The sequence below is a fragment of the Manacus vitellinus genome, unplaced genomic scaffold (assembly GCF_001715985.3).
Source record: "Manacus vitellinus isolate BGI_N305 unplaced genomic scaffold, ASM171598v3 scaffold_6_pilon, whole genome shotgun sequence".
In the NCBI taxonomy this organism is placed as follows: domain Eukaryota; kingdom Metazoa; phylum Chordata; class Aves; order Passeriformes; family Pipridae; genus Manacus; species Manacus vitellinus.
In genome coordinates this window covers 24,393,486-24,416,749 of record NW_021940750.1, presented here as the reverse complement: position 1 = coordinate 24,416,749, position 23,264 = coordinate 24,393,486, and the positions used below count along the sequence as shown (strand labels likewise).

General features: G+C 37.0%; 1 protein-coding gene across 3 annotated transcripts in view; it reads right to left on the bottom strand.

Annotated features, from left to right (window-relative positions):
• Positions 1-3,055: 3,055 nt before the first annotated feature.
• FLRT2 (fibronectin leucine rich transmembrane protein 2) overlaps positions 3,056-23,264 on the bottom strand; it is a 65,550-nt gene continuing 45,341 nt past the window's right edge. For all 3 annotated transcript variants that reach the window (XM_029964173.1, XM_018082726.2, XM_018082728.2), the window contains exon 2: positions 3,056-13,509. In XM_029964173.1, the coding sequence (XP_029820033.1) occupies positions 11,117-13,105 (1,989 nt within the window). In that variant the 5' untranslated portion in view covers positions 13,106-13,509 and the 3' untranslated portion in view covers positions 3,056-11,116. The remainder of the gene's footprint in view (positions 13,510-23,264) is intronic.

The window sequence follows — 23,264 nt, the reverse complement described above, 5'->3', positions numbered from 1 at the left end:
GCAGCATAAGCATGGACAGGCATATATTTTACTACATAGTCAACATATTAACATATATCAAGTTGGACTTGATGATCCCGATGGGTTCCTTCCAACTCGTCATATTCTATGATTCTACGATTCCATGATATTTGACAGAAAGAGAGTAGATGGGAGTACTACAAAACATGGAGCCTGGTTGGCACAAGGAGAAAGCATAGAGTCAGTGAGGGAGTCTGTCAGATCATTCGACAGATGACTTGCCCTTCACCCGTGAAGAATGGATGGAGACATATCTCATTCTTTCCTCCTTACCTTGGGAAAAATAATACTTATATTACAATTTATGATCTCTGAAAGGTCATAAACTGTATAGAAGGGATATGTTTATTGATCTAAAAGGAAGTTATCGTCTTTCTACATTAGAGATGTCTCAGAAAGGAGCAGCAGAGATGACAGGAGCCATGTATGGAGCACAGAGGACTTAAATTGTATGCTACTATGTGTTCAGGCACACACTCATGGTCCCAAGCCCTGCAGCTCCTAAGCCTTGAATCTGATATGTGACTGTTCATGCCTTTTAATTACGGAGTCAGGATACCTAAGCTATGTATGAGCAACAGAAACAAGCTGTGAGCTTTTCCTATTTCAAGTCAAATGTAAGTGGAATAGCAGGGAACCAAGGCAGAGGTGCTGCTGCTGGTGCAGCACACAAATTTCTTTGCATGTTTGCTACAAATAGAGAATCTGCAAAATTAAACACTGGAAAAATATTTCAGAGCAAGCTTCTAAGTCTTCCTGCGATAGCGAACGGGTTGTGTTGTTCATCTTTTTTCAAATAGTTAGATAAATGAATTGAGGAGGATGAGCAGCAATGAACACTGTCCATTTGGGCTGCTACACACAAATCCATTCCCTCATGTATGACAGAGGCACTCACTTTTAGGCATTCCACAAAAATCCCATATAAAAAATCAGGTTCTTCTTGAAGTAGAAGGTGAAGAATAATTTAAAAGACAGTCCACATGACAATGAAAGACTGTCAAATACCAGGAAAGAAATATATGCCACAGAGAATAAAATTACATAGAAAGTCAACTGTAATGCTAATGATGTAGAAATATCTGAATTTTTCCCTTCTTGTTCATACTGGGTTTTAGTTACATAGTCTCCTCCCACATTCTTCTCTGTCTGCAGTTTATTTAGGGACCACACAGTCCTGCTATAAACTGATTCCTCAGATGTGCTTTGTGCATTCGGAAGCGTGTTTCTGAAGGTGCACACTATCCACCTCCAGCAGCTATGACAATCTCCTCTGTAGTTTTCAAGTGTTAGTGCACAGGCTGCCAAAGCACATACATTATTGAAAAGGTACTCTCACTAATACTAACAACACAGTTTGTTTAAAAAAAAATCATGCTATTCGACATCACTCTCTCTCACAAGCTTAAGTGGAACTGAATTAGAGATGTCTCAGAAAGGGGAGAACTGAATTGATGTGTAAGATCTGTAATGGACTCAGTAGAGCAACCCATATTTACACCTACAGATACACGTAGTATATGTCTATATATGTGTATATGTATGTTTGAGTACTTGAATACAAACATAAAAATGTATAAATACAGTGTGATTGTCACGTTTATGTGTGTGTGTCTTAACGTGTAAAAATACTGAGAAACAAATAGTGCAGTGGACAGATACAGAGTAAATTACTACTAAAGCAGACAAAAAATGCAGGCAATCAGAAAGAGCTTTGTTTTTCTTATTTCCATCTTAAATGTAAACACTTATGACATAATCATATGAGGCATAAAACAGCAATCTGTCCTCTAAACCAATCATGCTATGGAAGGTTGATGTGTCATAGAAGAAATGAGGCAAAAGCAATGGAAATTGTGACATTGGTGCCTCTGGATTTTTCACAGTCTGGATATAAATTGAATTGATAACACGGTAGAAGATCATTACTTCATGACAAATGGTTCACTCTACTGTCAGCATTTCTGTAGCTTAGCTTTGTTGAGTAGTCACCACAGTTTGCGGGTAAAATTATTTTCTAGATTTTTTCCTTATCTTGTGACAAATAAGCAATAGTACAAACTGCTTAGTTTCAGACATTAGGAAAATTAGTTGAGGAATGATGGAGGAATGTAATAGGCATCTAAACTGAAAGTAGGAGTGTCTGATCTGAGGCTAACACAATGATCACGTGTCATAGTTCGGAAATTCGCCTTCAAGGACCTTAATAAAATTTACATTTATAAAGGGAGAGCGAGGAGAGTGATTGAAAATGTGACCTTTCAAACTTGCCTTTTTTCACACTCCTTCTTGAAAATAGCAGTGTACCTGGCCCTCCAGAAATGGTAACTAAAGGTCCACAAAATGAAATAGAACTCAGATCCTTCCCAGCTTCTAAAGGCATGGATTGTGCCTTTTGACAGAATACCTCCAAGAGCATGAATCCCAATGAAGGTACCTTAGTAGGGCCCTGGATGAACTAAAGGTCCTATAATAATGCTGCAGAGCATCTGTAATTTGCTGCCTCCCTCATAACATGATCCAGATCTACTTCTGCCATGACTCCACGTATTTTCTTTCTGTTCTGGACACCTTTTTTTTTGAGGGAGATCTCTGTGAAGTAGCTGTGTTCCTCTTTGATCACTACAAAAAGAAATCTGATATACGTGAGTAAGGAAGAAAAAACATTTTTTTTCCTTCTCTTTGTGCAGCTACTAGTAATAATCTGTAAAACTGAACCTACGGACACAAAGGTCCTATAACCACAAACCTGAATTTTCTCGATATTCCTAGCTCAACTTCCCAGCATCGCTATTATAACTAAATGTTGAAAAATAATTAATTTAACTTAAAATTGATAGCAAAATTCTTTAAGATAATTTCTTTCTTAACTTAGTATTCTTAATTTTGGTCTTCTGCTAAAAAGACACAGCCTTACCCTTGCTGTAATTGTAGCAGAAAAAAATTTAAATTTGCTCTACTTCAAATTTCCTCCATTTTTGTAAAGTTAAATTATAAAATGGAAAGCCAAAACAAAAGCAGAAAGGTATGGATATATAGTTAACTATATATTTCTCAAGAAGGTAAGTGTTGCACATAAAATAGACTATCCCTCAAATTATTCACAGATGACAAAGTAAATCAATGCATGCACAGAGTTCCAATGAACAACATCACCAATTAGAAAAGCAAACACTGACTTCAAAACTAACCCCCAGTGCAGATGTAAGTAAAAAGCTGCCTAAACTCATTTCTTGTGAATGGGAAATAGAATATATGCTCCCTGGGGCCTTAAATAGGAAAAGCTTCAATACATTTATGAACTAATTCTTTAATTGCCTACTCAACTGAATACTATTAAACCAACTATAATAATTTGGAATATCACCCCTTTCTCAGGTTTCCATTTCTTTATTTTTCTAAGTCATATATGTTTGATAACTCACACGTGCTTTTTGCCAGCTAGGAGTAGTATTTTCGTGAAAATTAATAATGTGCTTGCCTTGTTTCTGCAGTCTTCACTTACAACAACATTCTACTGCCCTGCTTGATTAATATTCACTTTAGCAGATAATGCAGAACTGGACTTCATACCAACTGTCAAATCTTCTTAAAAAATTCTTAACATTTCCACCCTAAGTCAGGGACCAATGAATTATGCATTGGTTCCTCACCTTTAAATACTTAAACCTGTTTGTGGAGTTACGTGAGGTCAGAATTATACACTGGGTACACAGAATCCAGTTTCCTTCACTTTACAGAATGCACTTTGTGTGCAGATGTAAGTTAGACAACTCCTGTTCCCTCCCTTTCTTCTTTCTTATTTTTCAATTTTCCTTCCTTCCTTCCTTTTTTCTTTTCTTTCTTTTTTCTCTTTCTCTCTTTCTACCACAGCTAAGTCTTTGAGCTAATACTGTGCATTATTTCTGTAAATACTAATTTTATCACATTTTACTGTTTCTATTCACTGAAAGGCATTGCAATCATTTATGAAGATTTAAATATTTTGTAATATTGCACATGTGCTGGAAGTGGATCTCATCTGAAGAGTCTGATAATTTTCAGGGAATTTTAAAATTATATCACAAATATATATGTATATAGCATATGTGTGTGCCTTTTTTCGTGTCCATAAAATGTCATTAAAGAGGAGTATGTCTGTATTTACATCATTATTACTATATTTCATCTTCACATAACAAAATCTGCCTTTTCTTCATCACAAACGGGTATTTTCAAAGTAGGAAAATTACAGTATTCCATCTTTAGACACATTACTTCAATCCTCATCAGAAAGAATTTTATTTATGTGTGTGGTCACCTGTTCAAGGTTTATAGAAGTGTCTATACTGATTTCTCTCAAGAAATACAGGATCTTTCTGGCAGTTGTGCTTTTCAAGAATGGTTGTGTTCAGCTCAATGTTAGACTTCTTGCTTTTGCACACAGCATGCTGAAGTTGTAAACGTACATGGGCATCTGAGCTGGACGTTTGCATAATAGTTTCTATACTGTCTTAACGCTTTGAGGTATTCTAGGGTTAGAAAAACAGGACAGTGCTACCAACATGACTTTTGTTCTTCAAGTGAATCCTTTCTATACGGAGAAGGTAAATAACAGACCCAGCACACAATGTCCAAGTTCTTCTTATTCGGTATAAGACGTCCCCACCAAAGTGTAACTATACTATAAACTCTGAATATTCATACATGCATTTTTGCAGTCACATGTTAGCCATAATATGGAGTTACAAGCAGAAAATGTATGTGTCTTCGTGTAAAAGGACATTCTTGCTATGCTCAGTGGCATATTTGTGGCTTTAAATGTCCTTATCTTGGATGGCTTTATATTGGACAATGTTACTCAGTACATATTTATCTCACCCCTCGTTTTCTGCAGTCTATTTCACAGCTCTCCTAGTTTTTTGAGAGACAGATAACACTACTCCTTAATTGATGTATTTCATTTGGGGGTACATGGTTTGACATGTTATATGGTGTGTCATACTGCATGTTTTTAATAATCCTTCTGATGTATTATTCCTATAAATATTGTGATTTATAGTTGAAATCAGTGGGGTCAGGACTTCACCTTAAAATGTACTAATTTGTTTTAGAAATGTAATTTATTGTTAAAAAATTCATCAAGCCTCTCTCTATGTAATGGAAGTATTTTAGTGATTTTTAGTTTCAACCTTCACTGACAGTAGCACTTCAACCAGCATTAAAATGTTTGTTTCATACTTTAGTGGTGGAATGCTGTTTCTCCATATGGTACTCTTCTTAGATGGAAGAACTCTTTTTAAAGTCAAATACTGAAAAATTTTGACTGAACAACAGAGAAAAATGCTCCTCCATGTGTTTGTTTTGGGAGATCCTTGTAGCTAAATCCTCTATAAACAAGCCCAGAAATTTATACACACTCGTATGTGTGCCTGAACAGCTCCAGGTAAGTGGGCTTAAAAGTATCAAAAAGAAATATAAAGTTTTATCTGTACTACAATAAAAAAAATTGGGATATTAAAAGATTATCGATGAAGTCAGTGTTTGCCAATTTTTTTTTGACAGAAAACAATGTTTTCAATTGAAAATTATTATGTCATTATTGTCAGAAATACATAAATGATGGTGTTTCTCACTTACATTAGCTCTATTGCCCACCTTCTTGTAGTAAGGCAAGAAGGTTTAGTTACCGGGGTCTAATATGGTTCAGTAGAAGCATCAAATGCAGGGAAAACCTATTAGGGGGGAAAGGCAGCAGGACTTGATGTGGATGTATGGTACAGAGCCATCAGTAGTTTTACATGATATTCAGGGTTAAGAAAGAGAGTAAGATAACTTTTTGAGGAATTGTGACACTCAGCGGTATTACATTTCTAAGCTTTGAAGAGACACAACTTGTAACATTCAATACCTCACTTTCTGGTAAAGCAAAAATATATGTAAGTAGAAGAGGCATCATTTTCATTTCTAAGTAACTAAAGCGTCTCTTTATATATAGTGATATATTAACATATATCTTATGTATAAGATTTATTTTATACAAAAATTTATTAAGGCTTATGTCTGAATGTTGTGCATTCTGAAAATTCAAGAACAATTTTGAAGGGAGAATTGAAAAAAAAATCACATTTCATGTCAAGGAAACAGATTAAATGGATAATAATACTTAAAAGACAGGTTCAAGATTGTCAAGGATGAATGTCAAATGCATTTATCAAATGACTATGCATATAATGAGTCACAGATTCCACATATATATATTTGTTATAGCCGTGTGTAGCTGCTTAAGTGTACCTAATAATTGTAAACACTGGAATACAGTCTGTTCTCATTTTACAGTGCTTTCCTATATGTGTATCAGAAAGAGATAATCTTATAAAGATTAAGACTGAATCTGAGAAATTGAGGTAACAAATTATTTAACTCTTTGAGAGACAGAAGATGATATCTGTCTTTTAGAAACTGAATAGAGGGTGAACAGACAGTAGAACAACTGAAAATATTTCCAGGAATGCAAGTAAAGAAGACTGATATTTTTTTGTCCCTTTTGGATACCCACATCCTTATTTTAATTAACTTGCTCATATAAATACAGCAAGATTGATGTATTTTTTTAAATAACTCTTTACTGAATATGTCAACAAGATAATATATAGTGTATAGTGAGGTTTTGAAGTTAACAATGCGTGCAACATGGCAGATTGCAGAAAACAGATAATGCAGACTTCAAACCATCTATTTTTCCATGTTAAAGATAGAAAGTATACCAAACACAGAACAGAATCAAGTGTGCATGTCTCAGTTAAAATCAATTTTATGAAACATCATCTTCAGATACTTGGGATCAGCTGATGATAACAATTTGTTTAGTAGCTTATCTGTTTCTGAGAGGATCAGAATTCAGCTCTCATGAGGCACATTTCCACAGAGCCCCAGTATAATAAAAGGTTGCCAAATCTCTTCTGTGCTAGTTTTCCATATGGACTACTAGCCAGGGTCCTTTAAAAGACCTACTGTTGTACAAAAATTTAATGCCAAATGTTTTAATATTGCCTGTAGTATCATCTGGGATACAAAGTGCCCTGTTCAGTAGAGTTCAGGGAAGGAGTGATCATCAGCTTCCTAGGATTACCTCTGTGCTTAGAAGAGAGCATCAGGCAGGATTTGATGAGGCTCAGAGCCAGTAACTTTTGGTTTTGGCACTCGTGTTTTGTTTTTCCACTGAGCTGTGAAGTTAAGTCATGCATAAAACCATTATTCTCATGTTCTAAAGAAAAAAGTTTTAATATTTCCATGTTAAATTTAAGGTGAAGAAGTACTATAAATGTAGAATTCAATGAGAATTAACCACTTTACTGTCAGAAGCTGAGACTGAACTTTTATTTTAATACCATTAATAAAGTGCCTTATGTAGACCCTTAAAACCATAATAACAATACAATATGCATAAGGTTCTTTTGTTTGCAAAACTGAAATCAATAATTTTCCCAGAGGGAGAAATTTTCTCTCATGAAAAAAGAAAATGATTGAGAGAAAAATGCAGTTGAACTACTCTAGTTGCAAATAGCATGTGGTACTTAATTTTCTCTGTTTTACGTGGCATTCACTGTCAGGTAAAACAGCCCCTTTATTGGCTTACAGGGAAAACTGCTATCTTTTCAGTCCAAAGTAACTTCATCCCTTAATATTTTTATGAATAAATTCATTACTAATGTTTCCAATAAGAACTTGTTAACACAAAGTCCATGCATTAATCAGGTGTTTGTTTCTGCCAGCAACAGAATCTGTGAAAATAAGGACCTGTCTGCAAATAAGTGAGTCTTCAGAAGGAACCCAAGAAGTGGGTACAGCAGTGTTGTGATACTTCTTTAACATAATTTCAATTAAAGTCTTATTTTTTTCCCCTAACCAATCTTTCTGCACATCTATGTCAGCTACTAGCAGTATACAATGGAAGATGAGTGAGATTTTGATTGTAAAAAAATAATTTTTCCCCAGGTCCAATGAACCTGTTCAAATTAGGACTTCGAAGTGAACATTTTGGATGAGTTGTATATACACACATTTGGGACTTCTGTTCTATAGCCTTTAGTTATTATAGGGGTCAGATATTTGCACTAAGTGAAGATGACCCCATTTTTACAAAGCCTAAGGAAAAAGCTACTAATCTTAAACTTTACATTGCCAAAAGATCATTGTCCATTTTAAACTCTTTTTCTAAATACTTTACCTAGTGAAATTTTCCCATTATGTACTTATCCAGATGCGATCTGAAATGAAGTCTCAGATATTTGTGTGACTGGCACTTAAAGAAGTCACAAACTCTGCTGTAGGTTGAAATACATTAACTGTTTTGCAGCAAAAGAACAACTGGAATTGGGAGAAACATTCTTCAAATGAAACGTGATCTTTCAGCTGACTACAAATCTGATTTTTTTTAGGTAATACTCCCAGCTCTATCCACAAATTTTTGTATAAGTGGCTTGCTAAGTTTTTTCAGAGAAGTATTTATAGAAAATAAACTATTGCCAGTATCCCATACCAATATATATATTATTATTCATACTGACATGAAGCATTAACTATGCTATCTTTAATATAATTTTGATTTTTCGATCTATTAGGTCAGTGACATTTGCTGTCATTAGTTTGGGCTTGTGGATCATTCACCCGCAGTACAGCCAAACTCCCTGAATAAGTCAATTGTTAAAAATAAGGTGCCTTGCTTATCTTGAAACTATGATATCCTGAGGTCTAGAACAGAAGATTTCTCCTGCATCAGTCATTGAAGTACAAAATACTAATAAGCATGTACTTTCAAAGGATGCCTTTTGAAATCAAATGTACAACTAGTTATTTCAGTGAAATTAAATACTATGTCCACACCCAATGGGATCTATGCTTTACTTAATTTCAAGCAAACTCCAATGCAGTGGAAGTGTGCAGAAGCACAACTATTTGCTGCTTGTCTTTTGAGCTGTGGCACCTAAACCATATTAACCAAAAAAAGCAAAAATATCAACCTTATCATCATCATCTTCAGTAAAGAAACCACAGAAAAAAACCCACTTTGCATAGACATTTCTACTTAGAATGACACCATTTCAAATCATATGGCAGCCTTTTACTCAGCACAATTTAAATGACTTTACTATTACAATAGACACACAGGTTGTCTAAAATACCTGCTATATCTGGAGAAAATAGCAAATATATAGAATATAGAGTGGAATTTCAAACTGTGATTATAAAAGGTGTTGGAGGGAGGATGTGATTCCTTATAAAATGCCATCAATCATAACTAGGTTCATTTCACCATTGCAGAAAATGAGTGTTATCATGTGATTTGAACTTCAGAAACTGCATGCTCATGGACTGCTGAGTTTCAAGAATGGGTTGAGTGAAATGAGCAAAGGAAAGGATTAAAACCCTCTCTCCCAACATAAGGAGCCTCATAAAGTGAAAAGTCTAAGCATTCCACAGTGAAAGTGCTTCACCCTTTGCTTCAATCCACTTGCTACAACTTCTCCTTGTTCCTAGTTGGTCACTGTAAAATGTTTTCTCTTTGGTTCCCTACTCCCTCAGGGAAGTTTTGTCTCCATCTTTTTATTTTTTATTTTTTTTTCATTTTGATGTGAACTTTAGCTTGTCCCCAAGCTCAGGAGAAAATGAGCCGCATCAAAAAACAAACAAACTGAAAAAGACCAAAGAATTAGATTCCACCACTGAGCTGGCAAGAAATCCAGAGTTCCTGGCAGTCATTGAGTCAGTAGAGTGGCTGGAACATTGCATAATTTGGAGAGCTGCATCACGGTTTTAATACAAACATGACATTTTGCATAGTGCATGTAAAGCTCAAAGACTCAGAAGGTATTGCAGCTAAAGAATTTGAGAGAATAAAAAAGTAAACTCTAAGCCCACCTAGTGCTTGTAAAGCACAGATCATTATGGAAAACTTAAGATAGAAGAGGGGTAATTCAGTTTATAATATGCCTGGCATTCCAGTACTAAATAAACTTTTACAATACATTTCTTATTTGTTTTCTCTTTCTGTCTTTTTTCTCCATACTGAACGTAACTCAGACTCCTAAGTCAAACATAGCTTGAACCATAAAAATCAATAGCAACCTTCCATTGGCATTATATTTTGCACCATGTTTTCAGCAATATACACTTTTAGATTCTAAATTGTAAATGAATACTGCAGAACTGGGAGCAACTCAGAATTTTTCTCACTCAGGCTTTACCTGAACACCCTGTGTCAACAAATGCTGCTCTATTAAAGAGATGTGCAACTTAATGACAGTTCTCTGTTACATTCTGATAACCTTCACCTCCCACTGAGAAGGGTCAGCGAATGCCTAAAGCTTCTTAAATCATAATGAAAAGCAGAAAGATTTTCTATGATAAAAGTACATAGTATTGGGGGACATTTTCAGAGTAGTTTTTGCAAATAGGAGTCAAGGTCACTTTGAGTTTGACTCTGTCTACCTTTCCTATTCCAGGTATATTGGGAGAAAACTAATCAAACAAGAAAGTAGCCTTTTTGGCAGCACTCAGAACTCCAGTTTTCAGTTCGAGGTAGGAAATGCATAACTGACAAAGGGCAACACATGTATTTCCAATTGTTTGAAGCTCAACAGCAACTACTGTTGTAGTCAGAAGGGTTGTACCCATTTTATCTGAATTGCTTTTGTCTGTTCCTAGTGACCGTTTTAATACGCACTTATTTTCCTGTATTCAGGACACTTAGAAACTTAACATCTCTCAGACAGCTTCGACAGCAAAGTGGTTAATGTTTGAAGAATGAGTCATTCTTTCCTTTGCCATGACATTGGGTTCTTATTGTACAACCCTGTACAGTACTCAGCAATATTTTTTAAAGATTTAAAAAGCAAAGAGTTACAAAACCATTTGCAATTAACTTGAAATAGAAAAGATAGCACTTTTTTTAAATCCCATTATATAGTACACCGTATAAATTACAGAGTATTCAAATGCATAAATGCATCTTTGTAACATTTATCAAATGTAATTCTTTTCATTGTTGCTGGGGGTCTTATTTTTTCTAGAGTTTTTTCCTCTTTGTCCTAGACACCCCCATCTTCCCTCACCATCACGTATGACAGTGCTCCAGGTCTGAGACGTTGCTGTTGCAGTATCGCATGTTGTTGGGGATGTGGCAGTCTGTGTAGTTAATGCCCCCATTTGGGGTATAAATGGGCTGCAGTCTGAAATCTCCTTTAAGGAGCTGATCATTATTTAAGGAGACAATCTGGAAGCTGGTTTCCGTCATCTCCAGGATGGAGTTGTCCTTCTTGGTCCCTGCCTCACAGTAGTCATCTTTCCGACGGCCCCGGTTATATTTCCACTTCTGGGAGGTGTAACGACCTTTTTTGTGCATATGCCAGCAAAAAATGCTGAGCAGGACCACAAGGACAAATATCACTGCACCCCCAATCAACCCTGCCAGCAGAAATGGGGAGCCTAGGTTCTGAGAAGTTGTCTGCTCGTGACTGGAAGGGATGTTGCTGCCATTGCTCAAAAAGGAAGCCTTGGTTGTGGCTTCTGAACAGACAGTGTCTTCTCCAGTTCGGTAACTGTTATAAGTATCCAGTGGAACCAAACAAATCCGATAAGTGGATTTGGGCTCCAGATTTACCAAGCTTGATTGCTGCTTCTCACCACTAACTATTCGTTCATGAACAATTCCTCCTACCAGACTATGGCCCATTTTAACCCATGTGAGTTTATATGCCATTACGGTAAAAAGTGACATCCAGTTGACTTGGATGCAAGTGTCATTAACAAAATGGATGAAGAGTTGAATCCCTTCGGATAAAGGAGGTGTCACCCTTTCTCTGTCCTCCCTGTCAGGCACAGTGGGGAGTGTGGCTATGATGGGAGTGAGAGGATTATATTTGCTACTTGGGAGGGGAAACGATGAGGTGGGAATTAATGTAGTTGGCATGGTTGTAGCTGGGACTGGGGTGATGATAAGTGGCAGACCAGGGGTGGTGGTGGGGCATGACAACATATTCATATTGAGCTCCCTGACTGCCATACCTCGGACCTGCTCTGGTCCCTGGCACATAAAACCCCGTACATTGATGGAAGAAGGAATAAATTTGAGCCATTCAGTGACCCACTTAATACTGCAGTCACATAACCAGGGATTATTCCTTACAGTGAGTTGTCTCAGGCTGTGGAGATTATCAAATACTCCCTTTGTCAACATCCGAAGCTGATTGTTGGAAATATCAAGACGTTCCAGTTTGTGGAGGTTTGAAAAGGCTGTAAGTGGTATATGGGTTATCTGGTTGTCCTGTAAGTAAAGCCTCAGTAGATGTGTCCCTGGAAGATCGGGAGGAGGGTAGGTCAGTGAATTCCGAACTATTGAGAACTCCTTGAGCTTGGAGAGGTGGCTAAAGGTGCCTTCAGCTATGCCTTTATTAGTAAGGAGATTGCCATCTAAGATCAGACGCTCCAGACTTGTAAGATTTTGGAAGGCCAAGTCTGAAATGACAGCAATTCGGTTTTCGTCTACTCGAAGTTCTTGTAAGTCCAGCGGAAGGCCTACTGGTACACTGCTTAAATGATTCTTGGACAAGAACAGAAGCTTGAGGCTGATGGCTTCCTGGAATGCCCCATCCTCAACACCAACAGTGGAGATGGAGTTGTCATCTAGGTGCAGTTCTTCCAGCTTCAAAAGCTGAGCAAGAGCAGCACGAGAAATGGTCTGAATGTTGTTTTCCTGCAGGTGGAGAACCCTGACATTCTTCGGCAGGTTCATGGGGAATTCATCCAATTGGTTGCCATACAGGTAGACCGTGTGCACAGACTGGACATTGTGCAACTCTGCAGGAAATCCAGCATTATTAATTTGGTTATTATGGAGGTAGAGGACGGTTACACCCTCCGGTATCCCAAGAGGCACTGAGGTCAAGCTTCGCTCATTACAGTAGACAAAGTTTCGATCACAGCGGCACACTTTTGGGCAGGTCAAAGTTTTGGAGACCTGCATGCAGAGCCCCAGGGAAAAGATAAGCCATGATTTCATGAGAAGAGCCCAATCTGTGGGCCACATTTTAGTCCACGAACCCATTTCTAATCTAAAGAAATAAAGTACCAAAGTGTTTAAGAACTGATAACAATAATAAAGCACAGGTAGCAAAATCTCAGGTCATTAAAATTGGCTTCTATTAATGCCCAGTGTTCAGGCCAGAGTTCAAGTCCTGGAGGCTAAGTATAAAATAATCTTTTTATAATTGGCCTACCTCCTACTTTTGATAAGAAAAACACAGTCTTGTTAGCCAGGGTTACAAAGTTTGTTGCCTTCTTCCATGTGTGCTGCAAGAAACAGTAGCCATGACTTTGCTGATGAATTCAGATACCAAAAGTCTCTGTGCTTGCAGGGATATTTTCTTTCACTGAAGTCTGTTGGTGTCACACTCAGCTTTCTGAACTCAGAAAAGTCCTCATATCAGCTATCTGCCAGATCTGGCCTGCCTGTAAAAGAAAAGAGAAAAGAAATAGCATGAAATGTTTAATAGGGAAGATCAAGTCCATTGGAAGACTATTCTAAGGTTGAGCTCTTTATGGATTTCTGGGGGAAAAAAAGGAAAAAAAGACATTAATATTAAACATTAGTTTAATATTACTGTTAAATAGTCTTGAAATAGATTTGATGCAAAGTCATTGCAATGATTGAAGGACTTTCATTGACTTCAGTGAAGGCTAGATCTATCACTTGTGTTTGCGTACCGTAACTCCAGTCTTCATCCTCTCACAGTCTGTTTAAAATTCTAAAACTAAACAGTTTAAGTGGAAATTTTTGCTTAGGTAATTATTTTTTCTTTGGCAGAACCACTGTCTTCAATGAATGCTATTCACTGATGCCTGACAGAGTAGACTCCGGTATGTATTATTTAATCACACTCTATGTTTATTTCCTACCAGACTCTGGAATGTTCTGCTTCTATTTCTGTAATGCCATTATGTATATTCTGCAATTTGATGCAAACTGCCATATTATTGTACCTCAGCAGAGTGAATCAGAAACTTACAAGTAGAGCCTTTTAAACTCTAAAGTATGGTAATCCACAAACCTATCATCTTTATATTGGTTCTGATCTGAACTGTGTACTGTCAATAGATTTCAGAACTTGCTTTCCACTAGATGAAAAGGCCCACATCTGCTAAGTTATTGTTTTAAGAGATCAGCTCAAACTACAGCAGTTTTTTAGAACACTTTCTTTGAAACCATAAAGGTTACACACTTCTTTTAATTCTGCTACACAGTTGTCTGTGCATGGCTACATAAACAAGTTCGTTAGCTTTAGTGTGGATGTGTTCTATTCAGCTACTATTTATTATTCAGATCTATAACCAAACATACCCATAACCAAACATTCTCTACAGTTTGCAATGAAAGTATGTGTTGTTTGATGTTATCTTGTCTTATTATATGTTGTTTCCAATGTCTGGGAAAAAATCAGTAAAAAATACTGCATTTTACATACTTGAACCAAGGGAAGGATATGAACCTTGGCAAATACCAAACATGTGTAGATATCAGGCTCTGGGATTGCAGTGACATGAGCACAGTTATTTTCCAGGTTTTGTTTACCCAGATCAAAATTCATTCGCTAGGATTTCAAGGAAACAGAATTTCAGTCAACAGAAATCCTGCTTAAAAATGGTGGGTTTCTTTTGCTTTTGTTTGTTTGTTTGGTTGGTTGGTTGGTTTTTGGTTTTGTTTTGTTTTTTCTTTTGAGTTATTTAAACAGTTTAAGCATCATCCAGGTAATTTGGGAAGAAATTTAATTCAGGAGTGCATGAAATCTGTTCTTCTGATACAGCGGTGCAGTTTATAATATGTCCCAAATGCTGCTTTTAGGAATCCTATGGACTGACAGTGCAGAAAGTCTCTTTGGAAGTCAAACTGCTATAACCCTGCAACCTTTCACTTGCAGATTACTGTATTTATTTAGAGCATCAGCAGGTATCAGCCTCAAGGTTCAAAAAATTGGAAATAAAAAGCGAGAAATCCTGTAGTTTATCATTACAAATTCAAATTATAAAGGCAGTGCAAATTATACTGTAGTGCTGCCTATACTGTTTATTGTCCTTTTATAGAAACAGTAATAGTCACTCCCCCACTCTTCATGGTTTTCTCTCTTGCAGGTGTATTTCAATCAAGAGTGATTTCTTTTCAATTATGTCAGATGATGTGATGCTGTGGAGAAACTCTTAACAGGATTACATTCTAACGAGCCTAAGTGTGACAGTTTATCCGCCTTTAACATGGCCTGGCTCCCATCTAGATCATAGCACTCTGATCTGTCATGACACTCTCTTTTTAAAAAACGAATGAACACGCAGAGCCTCCTCTGAGATGCTTGGGACCACACAGGGTACTAATAGCGGTTCTCTTGTTCCTTTTCCATCACTGGAGAGAGACAGCCTGTACCTTCTAACAGAGCCAATACCCTGCACTAGCTCGCTTCTGATAGTAAGTCTGATTGCTGATTAGGTTTTATTTGACTCCTGGGTATAATAGAAAGCGCAGCTGAGGACATGCAGCCACAGGCAGCTGCTGTTCCTGGTTTGCTGGGAATGTCCTAAGAAGGTACTGTCATATTAAAACTGATTTATGCATTCACCTTATTCTAGGACTCTGCCCAGTGTACCTCTTAACTAAATAAACATGGAACCTGAATAAAAGATTTCAGTAATGATTCAAGCAAAGTTGGGTCACATGCACAGCACTTCTCATTAGATAGTACAAATAAAAGAGCTCTGACTGGTCAGTCACTTAAGCAGACTCCAAAGTTGATCTTCTTTTCATTGTTACACGGATTTTGACCTTAGAAATCCATTAAAAGAGATCTCCTAATGTTTTCTCCCCTTGTGATGATGAGAAAGGGAGTCCTTTTATTAATGCCAGTATCCTGATCTCGAGATATCAGTCTATAATAAACCAATTTAATAAAAATCAGTTAGGATAATACGCATTGGAACTACTCTCGATTGTACTAAGCAAGAGCACAAGGACATATCTAACAAGATATTTATGACTTCAGGGTTGAGTGTGGTGTGAGGGAGGGAAGGAGAGAGGAAGCAAGGATATAACTGAATGTGCTTAAATATTTTTTTGGGGAAAAGTTTTAGCTCAGTAGTCTTTCATAACTGTTTAATAGTAACTTATAATAGGGATCATAGCTGCGGTATTTTTCAGCAAATCTCAGGGACCTAATGCAAAGGTAAATTGTGTCTCTATGTCAGAAATTTCAACCTCAAAGATATTAAAAAGATTGAAGAACTGAACAGCCTGCTTGATTTAAAAAGAAACTCTGTGAAGGAAAAGCACTGTCTGCAAATTCTAGAAGGTTGGAAAAACTTAAAGAGTTTGTTTTTAGCAAACTGCCAAAACTGAAGGCAGGTAGAGTCATTGAGCTTTCCCCCATCCCTGGCATTCTGGCTCTCTAAAGTAAGCTCTCTATTTTCAATATGATTGCAAGTACTGAACTGAGTCTCTGCAAATTTACTGATCATTTGCAGGAGCAGAATTTTGGAAGTGGAGGAACTGTGGGCATTCCTTACTTATTGTGATTGTATATCTTGCGAGTTGACTCAAACAACACATGGCAGTAACTTTGCTTATTGTGAAGCCAGAAGGTTCTATAAACCAATCTAGGAAGAGAAGAAGGCAAGCTGTCACGATTAACTTAAAATTAAAGAAATCAACACGCAAATGCCTCAATAATAACACATCTGTCCATCATCACCTCGGTCATCTTTGTTTCTATTTCCCACCCTGTACACTTGATTTCTATTATTTCTCACTATATCCTCCTTAGAGCACAAGTCACATCTTCCAAGTGTATAAGACATTTCCTGCCTTACTGCAGCCAGGATATTAAATCCCATTAGGATTTAAGGAATGGTACAATGAAGTTGGGAAAAGTGCATTGAAATAGATGAGAACATATCACATATTTTAGGAGGCCAGGTCTGAAAAGTTGGCTTAGTGGCCTGAGTTCCTGACATCAATAGAAATGTTTCTTTTCATATCTTAAGAGGCATTTCTAATCAACATTTTTATCTCACTGCCTTTTTTCAAACCTGCCTTGTAAAAATTCCCTTTTGGCATGGCTGATGCTAGCTAGAGAAGAACAATTCTGGCTTTGTGTACTCAATAAAACATAAGGTATTTTGATTAAAGATATTTAAAGGTTGAAACATCTGGCTGCAAGTTGGAAGGTGAAAGTTTTATTAGTCTCACCTTTACCGGTCAGAATCATCCATACAACTTCCAACTTTAGTCATTTCACTGTGCATAGCCATGAAATACTTAATATATTACTGAAAATGCTATTCAATTATAAATTTGTGGAACTCTTTCCTACCTCGCTGACCACTATACTGTCTCAGTGGCTGTGCCTACGGTGTCTAAAGAAGCTCCAAAGCTGCCCTCAGGGCCATCCTTCCCACCTTTCATTATGCAGTCTTTCAAACTTGCAGTCAAGGGCAACCTGAGAACCTAGTGATATTCAAGGGAGATAACAGAGAATAAAGGGAGGAAATAGCATAGGAATCCAAGCCTTCATAGGAATACTTACAGCCCTATGTTATAAGCACAGTTTTGTTGTGCTCCTAAAGCCAGGCTGTCTGTCTTCATTAGTCTTCCCATGGTTTATATTAGGGCCATGAATTTTTTAGAAGGCATAAAGTGAACGATGTTTGGCTATTCTTTTCTTCAAGGAATCATGAAAATAATCAAAAACAAGTCATAGGACTCCAAGTTGTTTTTTTTCTCTGATATTCTAACCACTCAGCACCATTTTTCCTAGCAGTTCACCATTTATCTGAACCTGAGTGCCACACAACATAAATTGAAAGGCAAGCAAAACCAAACCTAAACAGTCATTCTTTTCCCTGCTACCAGCCAGTGACTCTTACTTAGCACTAAACCATTTGGCATAAATTTTCTTGGCTATACTGCAGACAGAGGTTATAATCAAGTCATAATCTTACTCTGCATAATTATAATATACAGTAAGTACAAGGCTATTATGTCTGGAATTGAATGACAAACTGAAAACAAATCTAACTCCATTCCTATGAAACCTAGCATACAGAGTTCCTAGTGCTTCAGAAAAATGTCCCTGTTTTTCTATCAACTGGTAATAAAAAAGATTATGGAATAATACCTGACAAATCTCTTTTTTTCACAGAAGTAGAATTCGTATCTACACATGAATGAACATCCTGCCTTTTTTTTTTTAACTGTTTAGGAGCCTTAGATGATGGTTTACTGTATATGTTTCTCTATGAGTTGCTTGGGTTTGAACTTTGAGTTCAAATTTTAATATGAGTCTATAATCTCTACATCAAAGGTATGGGGAAAATGACCCAAAGGAATCAAAATGCTTTTACAGGAAGCCCTTTTGCATGTCTGCTGGTCTGACCACTTCATAGTTATGGGTGTGTATCATGTATGAAAAAAAGTAAGGAAGAAGGAGAGGTGAAGAAAAAGGGATGACGAGGAGGAGAAGAAACTATCTTTGGTGTCCTCTTCTAAAGCGAATATTGATGACAGGATAGTGATCAGTAGCTAGTACATGAAGGAAACCTCTGTACACTGTTACAGACACAGTGAAGTCTATAAGGACAGATTTTGTCAGAGAAAGACATTATTGCCTTTGCAATATTGTTAGCAAAATGATTCGGCAAATGTACAAAAGTGAACTGTTGTGCTTTTTTCTGCTCTGATCAGGACGTTTCTGGTTTTGCCTCTCAATTTGTGCTTATAATTATTCTCAAAAGCTTAAATCAGGCAGCCTGAGGAGGCAAATGAAATTGATTTGGATCTGCCTTGGTGGAGACAGGAGAAAGTTTAGAGTGGTTCATGTTGTCAAAATGGGTGTGAAGACATCATTTGCCATCCTTCTCCTCATTATTCTGTATTCCTCTGCTTCTCCAAGCCTTTTGTATCTTTCTAGCTACATTCCTGCAAATTATGATGCAGACACATTGCATAGAAGGATGGAGGCTTCAGGAAATCCCTCTTTAAAAGGCATGATATTATAATCAACAAAAGCTTTGTCTTTGGAAATTTCAGTATTGTACAGGTTCGACAGGAATCTGCTAGAGACCAATTCCTGACTGCCAGGAGGGGGAGCTAAGCCAGCAGGAAACTTTCTTGCCTTGAATAAACAAATAAATTAATAAATGTGGGACTCGTTTTCTTTGCACTTTGTCTGTCCACACACACATGCACTCACTTTTCTTTCCTCACAGATGTCTGTGATTGCTGACTTGTTTGGTGCATGACAAACTGAGCAGTATAGTACTTTGTTACTGGGAAAAATAATATTTCTGTATTCTTTTAAAAGCATTATTCCCAGCTTGAATTTTACATGCTTCATGGTTCCAGAGTTTTTTTACTCATGAGTTACTACAGAGTGCAGTTATTTCATAGGTACGAGGAGGTATGCAAGAGGGAGGGGGAGAAAGAGAGCTAGTAATGGAAAAAAGATATGTTTGTGGGAGAAAAAGCTCAGGTAGGGCAGATTTTTCTCCTTGTACAGATTAACAGAAACCAGTAACAGGTCAAAAGAGAGAACATACTACAAGACGTAATCAGTAGTTTGACCGCTGTACTCCAGGAAGCAGGGCTGAAATAGCTACAAGATCAATAACACCGATGCCTCAGGTGGGGCCATGAACTCAAGGCTGCCAGTCATCGTGCTGGCAACTGAGATGAGCCACACACCCTGCTCAGCTGCATAACTGGGTGCTGAAGTGCCAAAGTTCAGGTCTGGAGAATACAGACTGCCTAGACTAACATTATCTTCATTTCTGTGTTTAACAGTTATTGATTTTTAACAGAAGGAAGTTATTCTTAAAAGTTGATGATGCACAACTTCATCAAGACTACATCACCTGTGACAATTAACAAACCTCTGATCCCAGAAACATCTGTGTTTCCAGTCAGTGGCAAAAAAATATTCATCCTTGCTCATGAACGCAGATGCCATACAGGTCAATATAAATTTTGTCATTAAATAGTCTTAAAAATAAGATTATTTTTAGTAACAAAAAGCAAAAATTATATATACTGTAGAACATCTAATGGAAAACGTATCCATCCAAATTTATCTTTTGTTTTTTCACACCATCCAGTCCAATTTTAATGATTGTCTGCATGGATTAATCTTAAATCAACCTATGCAATTGATAATTTCAGCTTCTGACAGACCCAGAAGGAGAGTTCTAGAAATGGAAAACTGCCACTAAGGACATCCTGCCTGTTGAGTTCTGAACACTAATGTAGGAAACATCAAAAATTACTATTTCAACTAATTGCAGCTGTTAGAGTAAAAGGTAATGAGGACACAAATGGCAAATTAAAAAGCAAAATCTTTTAATTGCCTATGCACAAGCAGACAGGACTCCCTCACAGAACACATGGGAGAAGAAAACGTGAAGAACTCCAGGTTTTTAGCTAACTTCTCAGTTGTGTAGGACTTCAAGGCAGCCCAAAGTCATTGATAGTCCAAGCATCTGTTTATAAGAAAATATCGTTGCTTTCATTTTAAAATTGCTGATTGTTAAAAATTTACTCCAGATGGTGACCATCATGCTATTTTCACTCCAGTGGGCAAAGAGGAACAGATGATGTCCTCAAGGACTCATATTAAATGGAGTTTTGCACCTTCTAGCAAAGGGTTATTGGTGTCTTTATTAACCTTCCCCCAAGGCCTAGTCTAATTTCTCACCAGTTTAATGCTGCAGTGTTCAAAACTTGTCAAATTTATCAAAAAGTGAGAAGGATCTATTTAGTATGGCAGTGAATTAATTCCCTAGTCTTTCATCCCCAAAGAACTGATCTCATATCTTAGGTGAAATAGTTTTGATGGATCTCATCTAGGAGTCCATAAACTCAGCAATGTACTATGTGATGATGTAAAGTTGGATCGAGAAAGCTGGAAACGGCAGATGAAAAGAATTTCACATGAGCAGCTATCCGGAACATTTCAACAGAACACATTTACATTAAAATATATGATTTTACTGAAGCCAAAACCTTGCATGGAGATTTGTCAGTTTTGATAACGTTTTCAATAGGAAATGTGCCTGAGGTCCAATGCTCTCTGATCATTTGTGTCCAGAAACAAAGAGAGAAAAAGGATAGAGGAAGAAAAAATGAATTTTTTACCCAAAAGGTAAGTTTGGACACAATTCCGTTTCATGAAAGAATTTGTAAAATAGTGTTTACATTCCAAATTTTAAAACCATGAAAGCTGTTGTGGAGTTATCTGCCTCTGAACATCTGCACTTAGCACAATGAAAGAAAAAGAAAGATATTTTTTCTTTGCCTTCTTGACCCTTTTCCAGAGGGCTTACAGCTTTCCTTGACAAAACTGGACACGACTGTTTGAGAAAAGCTAATAATACTAAACTAATACAAAATAATTCCCCCTTTGGAACACATGTGTTCTGTACTGCACTTAGCATAATGCACTTTGTACTAAGAAAAAATGATGACAACCTGCTGTTTCTTTGCAAGCAAATTAGTCCCTATCTATAAATTATTCTACACTGTGAAGCAAACAGTTTGCTTTTATCCAGAGATATGTGGGCAGCCTGGCAAAACGTCTGTGGAGAATTTGAAAAAGATGCTTTTAGTGACCTAAGTGACTAAGTACCGCTTCTGTGGAGACAAAATCTTGACACATTTTAAATGTGTTGCATGGTGCTACATCATCGATGAGATTCTGCACCGTGTCACATTACCTTGTGCGGTATCATTCATTTAGGATATTAGGCAAATGAGCGTGGGCTGCCATATTCTTATCTTCCATACTTGTAGCATATGGCCCAGAGAGAAAATATGACACTACCTGCCCCTCAACTTCTTAGGCACTTTGATATAAATAAAATTGAAAGTGTCATCATACTTCATCTTTCCTACAAAGGCAGATGGAGATCTCTCCTTCCTCTTTTAATATTACTTAGCATGCTGCTCTCTCACAGCACTAAACTCCATAAACATTGCTAAGGAGCTATCAAGAAAGATTAATAAAGTTGTTTGCACTCTTAACTGGTTCAAAGAACCTGTGATGTGTGGTGTAGTCACTTATGGGGCCAGTTCCCCAGCTGTAGAACAAATCTTGCTTATATGACACAGCCCCTGTAACAGGCAAATAGAAGGTTATCAAACAAAATTTTTAAATAATTGCCATCAGATAGTCAGTTAACAGAAAATGGGAAAGATATTAAAATGATGAATGAAGAACATACAGCTAATCCTCTGAAATCCCTATTCAGCTAAATAGCTGCATTATTTATTGACTGTACAATATCTCAGCATCAACACTGCCTGACAAGAGTCTGGGGATCTGGACATGTTATCTTTTCCTGGCAATCCAATTACACTTTTCTGTATGCACAGGTGGAGAAAGTGCAATAATCTCACTACTGCAGATATGACACAGAGCACCTCATACAGGAAACAACTTGTGCTCCCACATATCATCAGAATAAAAAAATAATCATCAATATAGAACACTAAAGATATAGCTGTAACTATTTTATAGCAATACAAAAACGTCCATCATGTGGAGGCAGTCTTTCAAAATCCATGGTTTATCTGGGCACCAGTAAAATCAGTGACTTTTCTTAAGAGTACACAGAGGAAAGAAACACCAGACACAGTAGCAGAGAACAGTTTATCAAGGATACACACCATTAACAGATTTTTTTTCCTCAGTTATTTTTGTTTGATTCTGCCATTTATTTTTTTCTAATTTTAATTTGGGATTCCTGTAACTCTGTATGATAACTTTTTTTAATGAGAGGGTCCTGTTGTCCCTTTTCAGTATTGATGGTCAAGCACATATCCTAGGAATGTACAGACGTGAGAATTAAAATGTCTGAAGAAAATTATAGTGAATCCCCAGGTCCTAATTCTGAGAGAGAGCAAACTTTTTTCACTTGGCTCTGGTTAGGTTCTCCTTTAGTGAAAGGGTACAATACCTACTTTTCCCCAACAGTCACTCAGAGTTCCCATTTAACTTGAAAGCTCTTTGTGGAAAGAAGGTTGCATGGGATTGCACAGAATTTAACATGGGGTAGCTTCAGTTTTAGGTACAAGTAGAAATAAGAACAAGCTAGAAATAGTAAATAGACATTTCTAACCCAGTGATTCTCAGCTGCAGAATTAAAACCACAAGAATCTTATGAGAAGTCTTCAG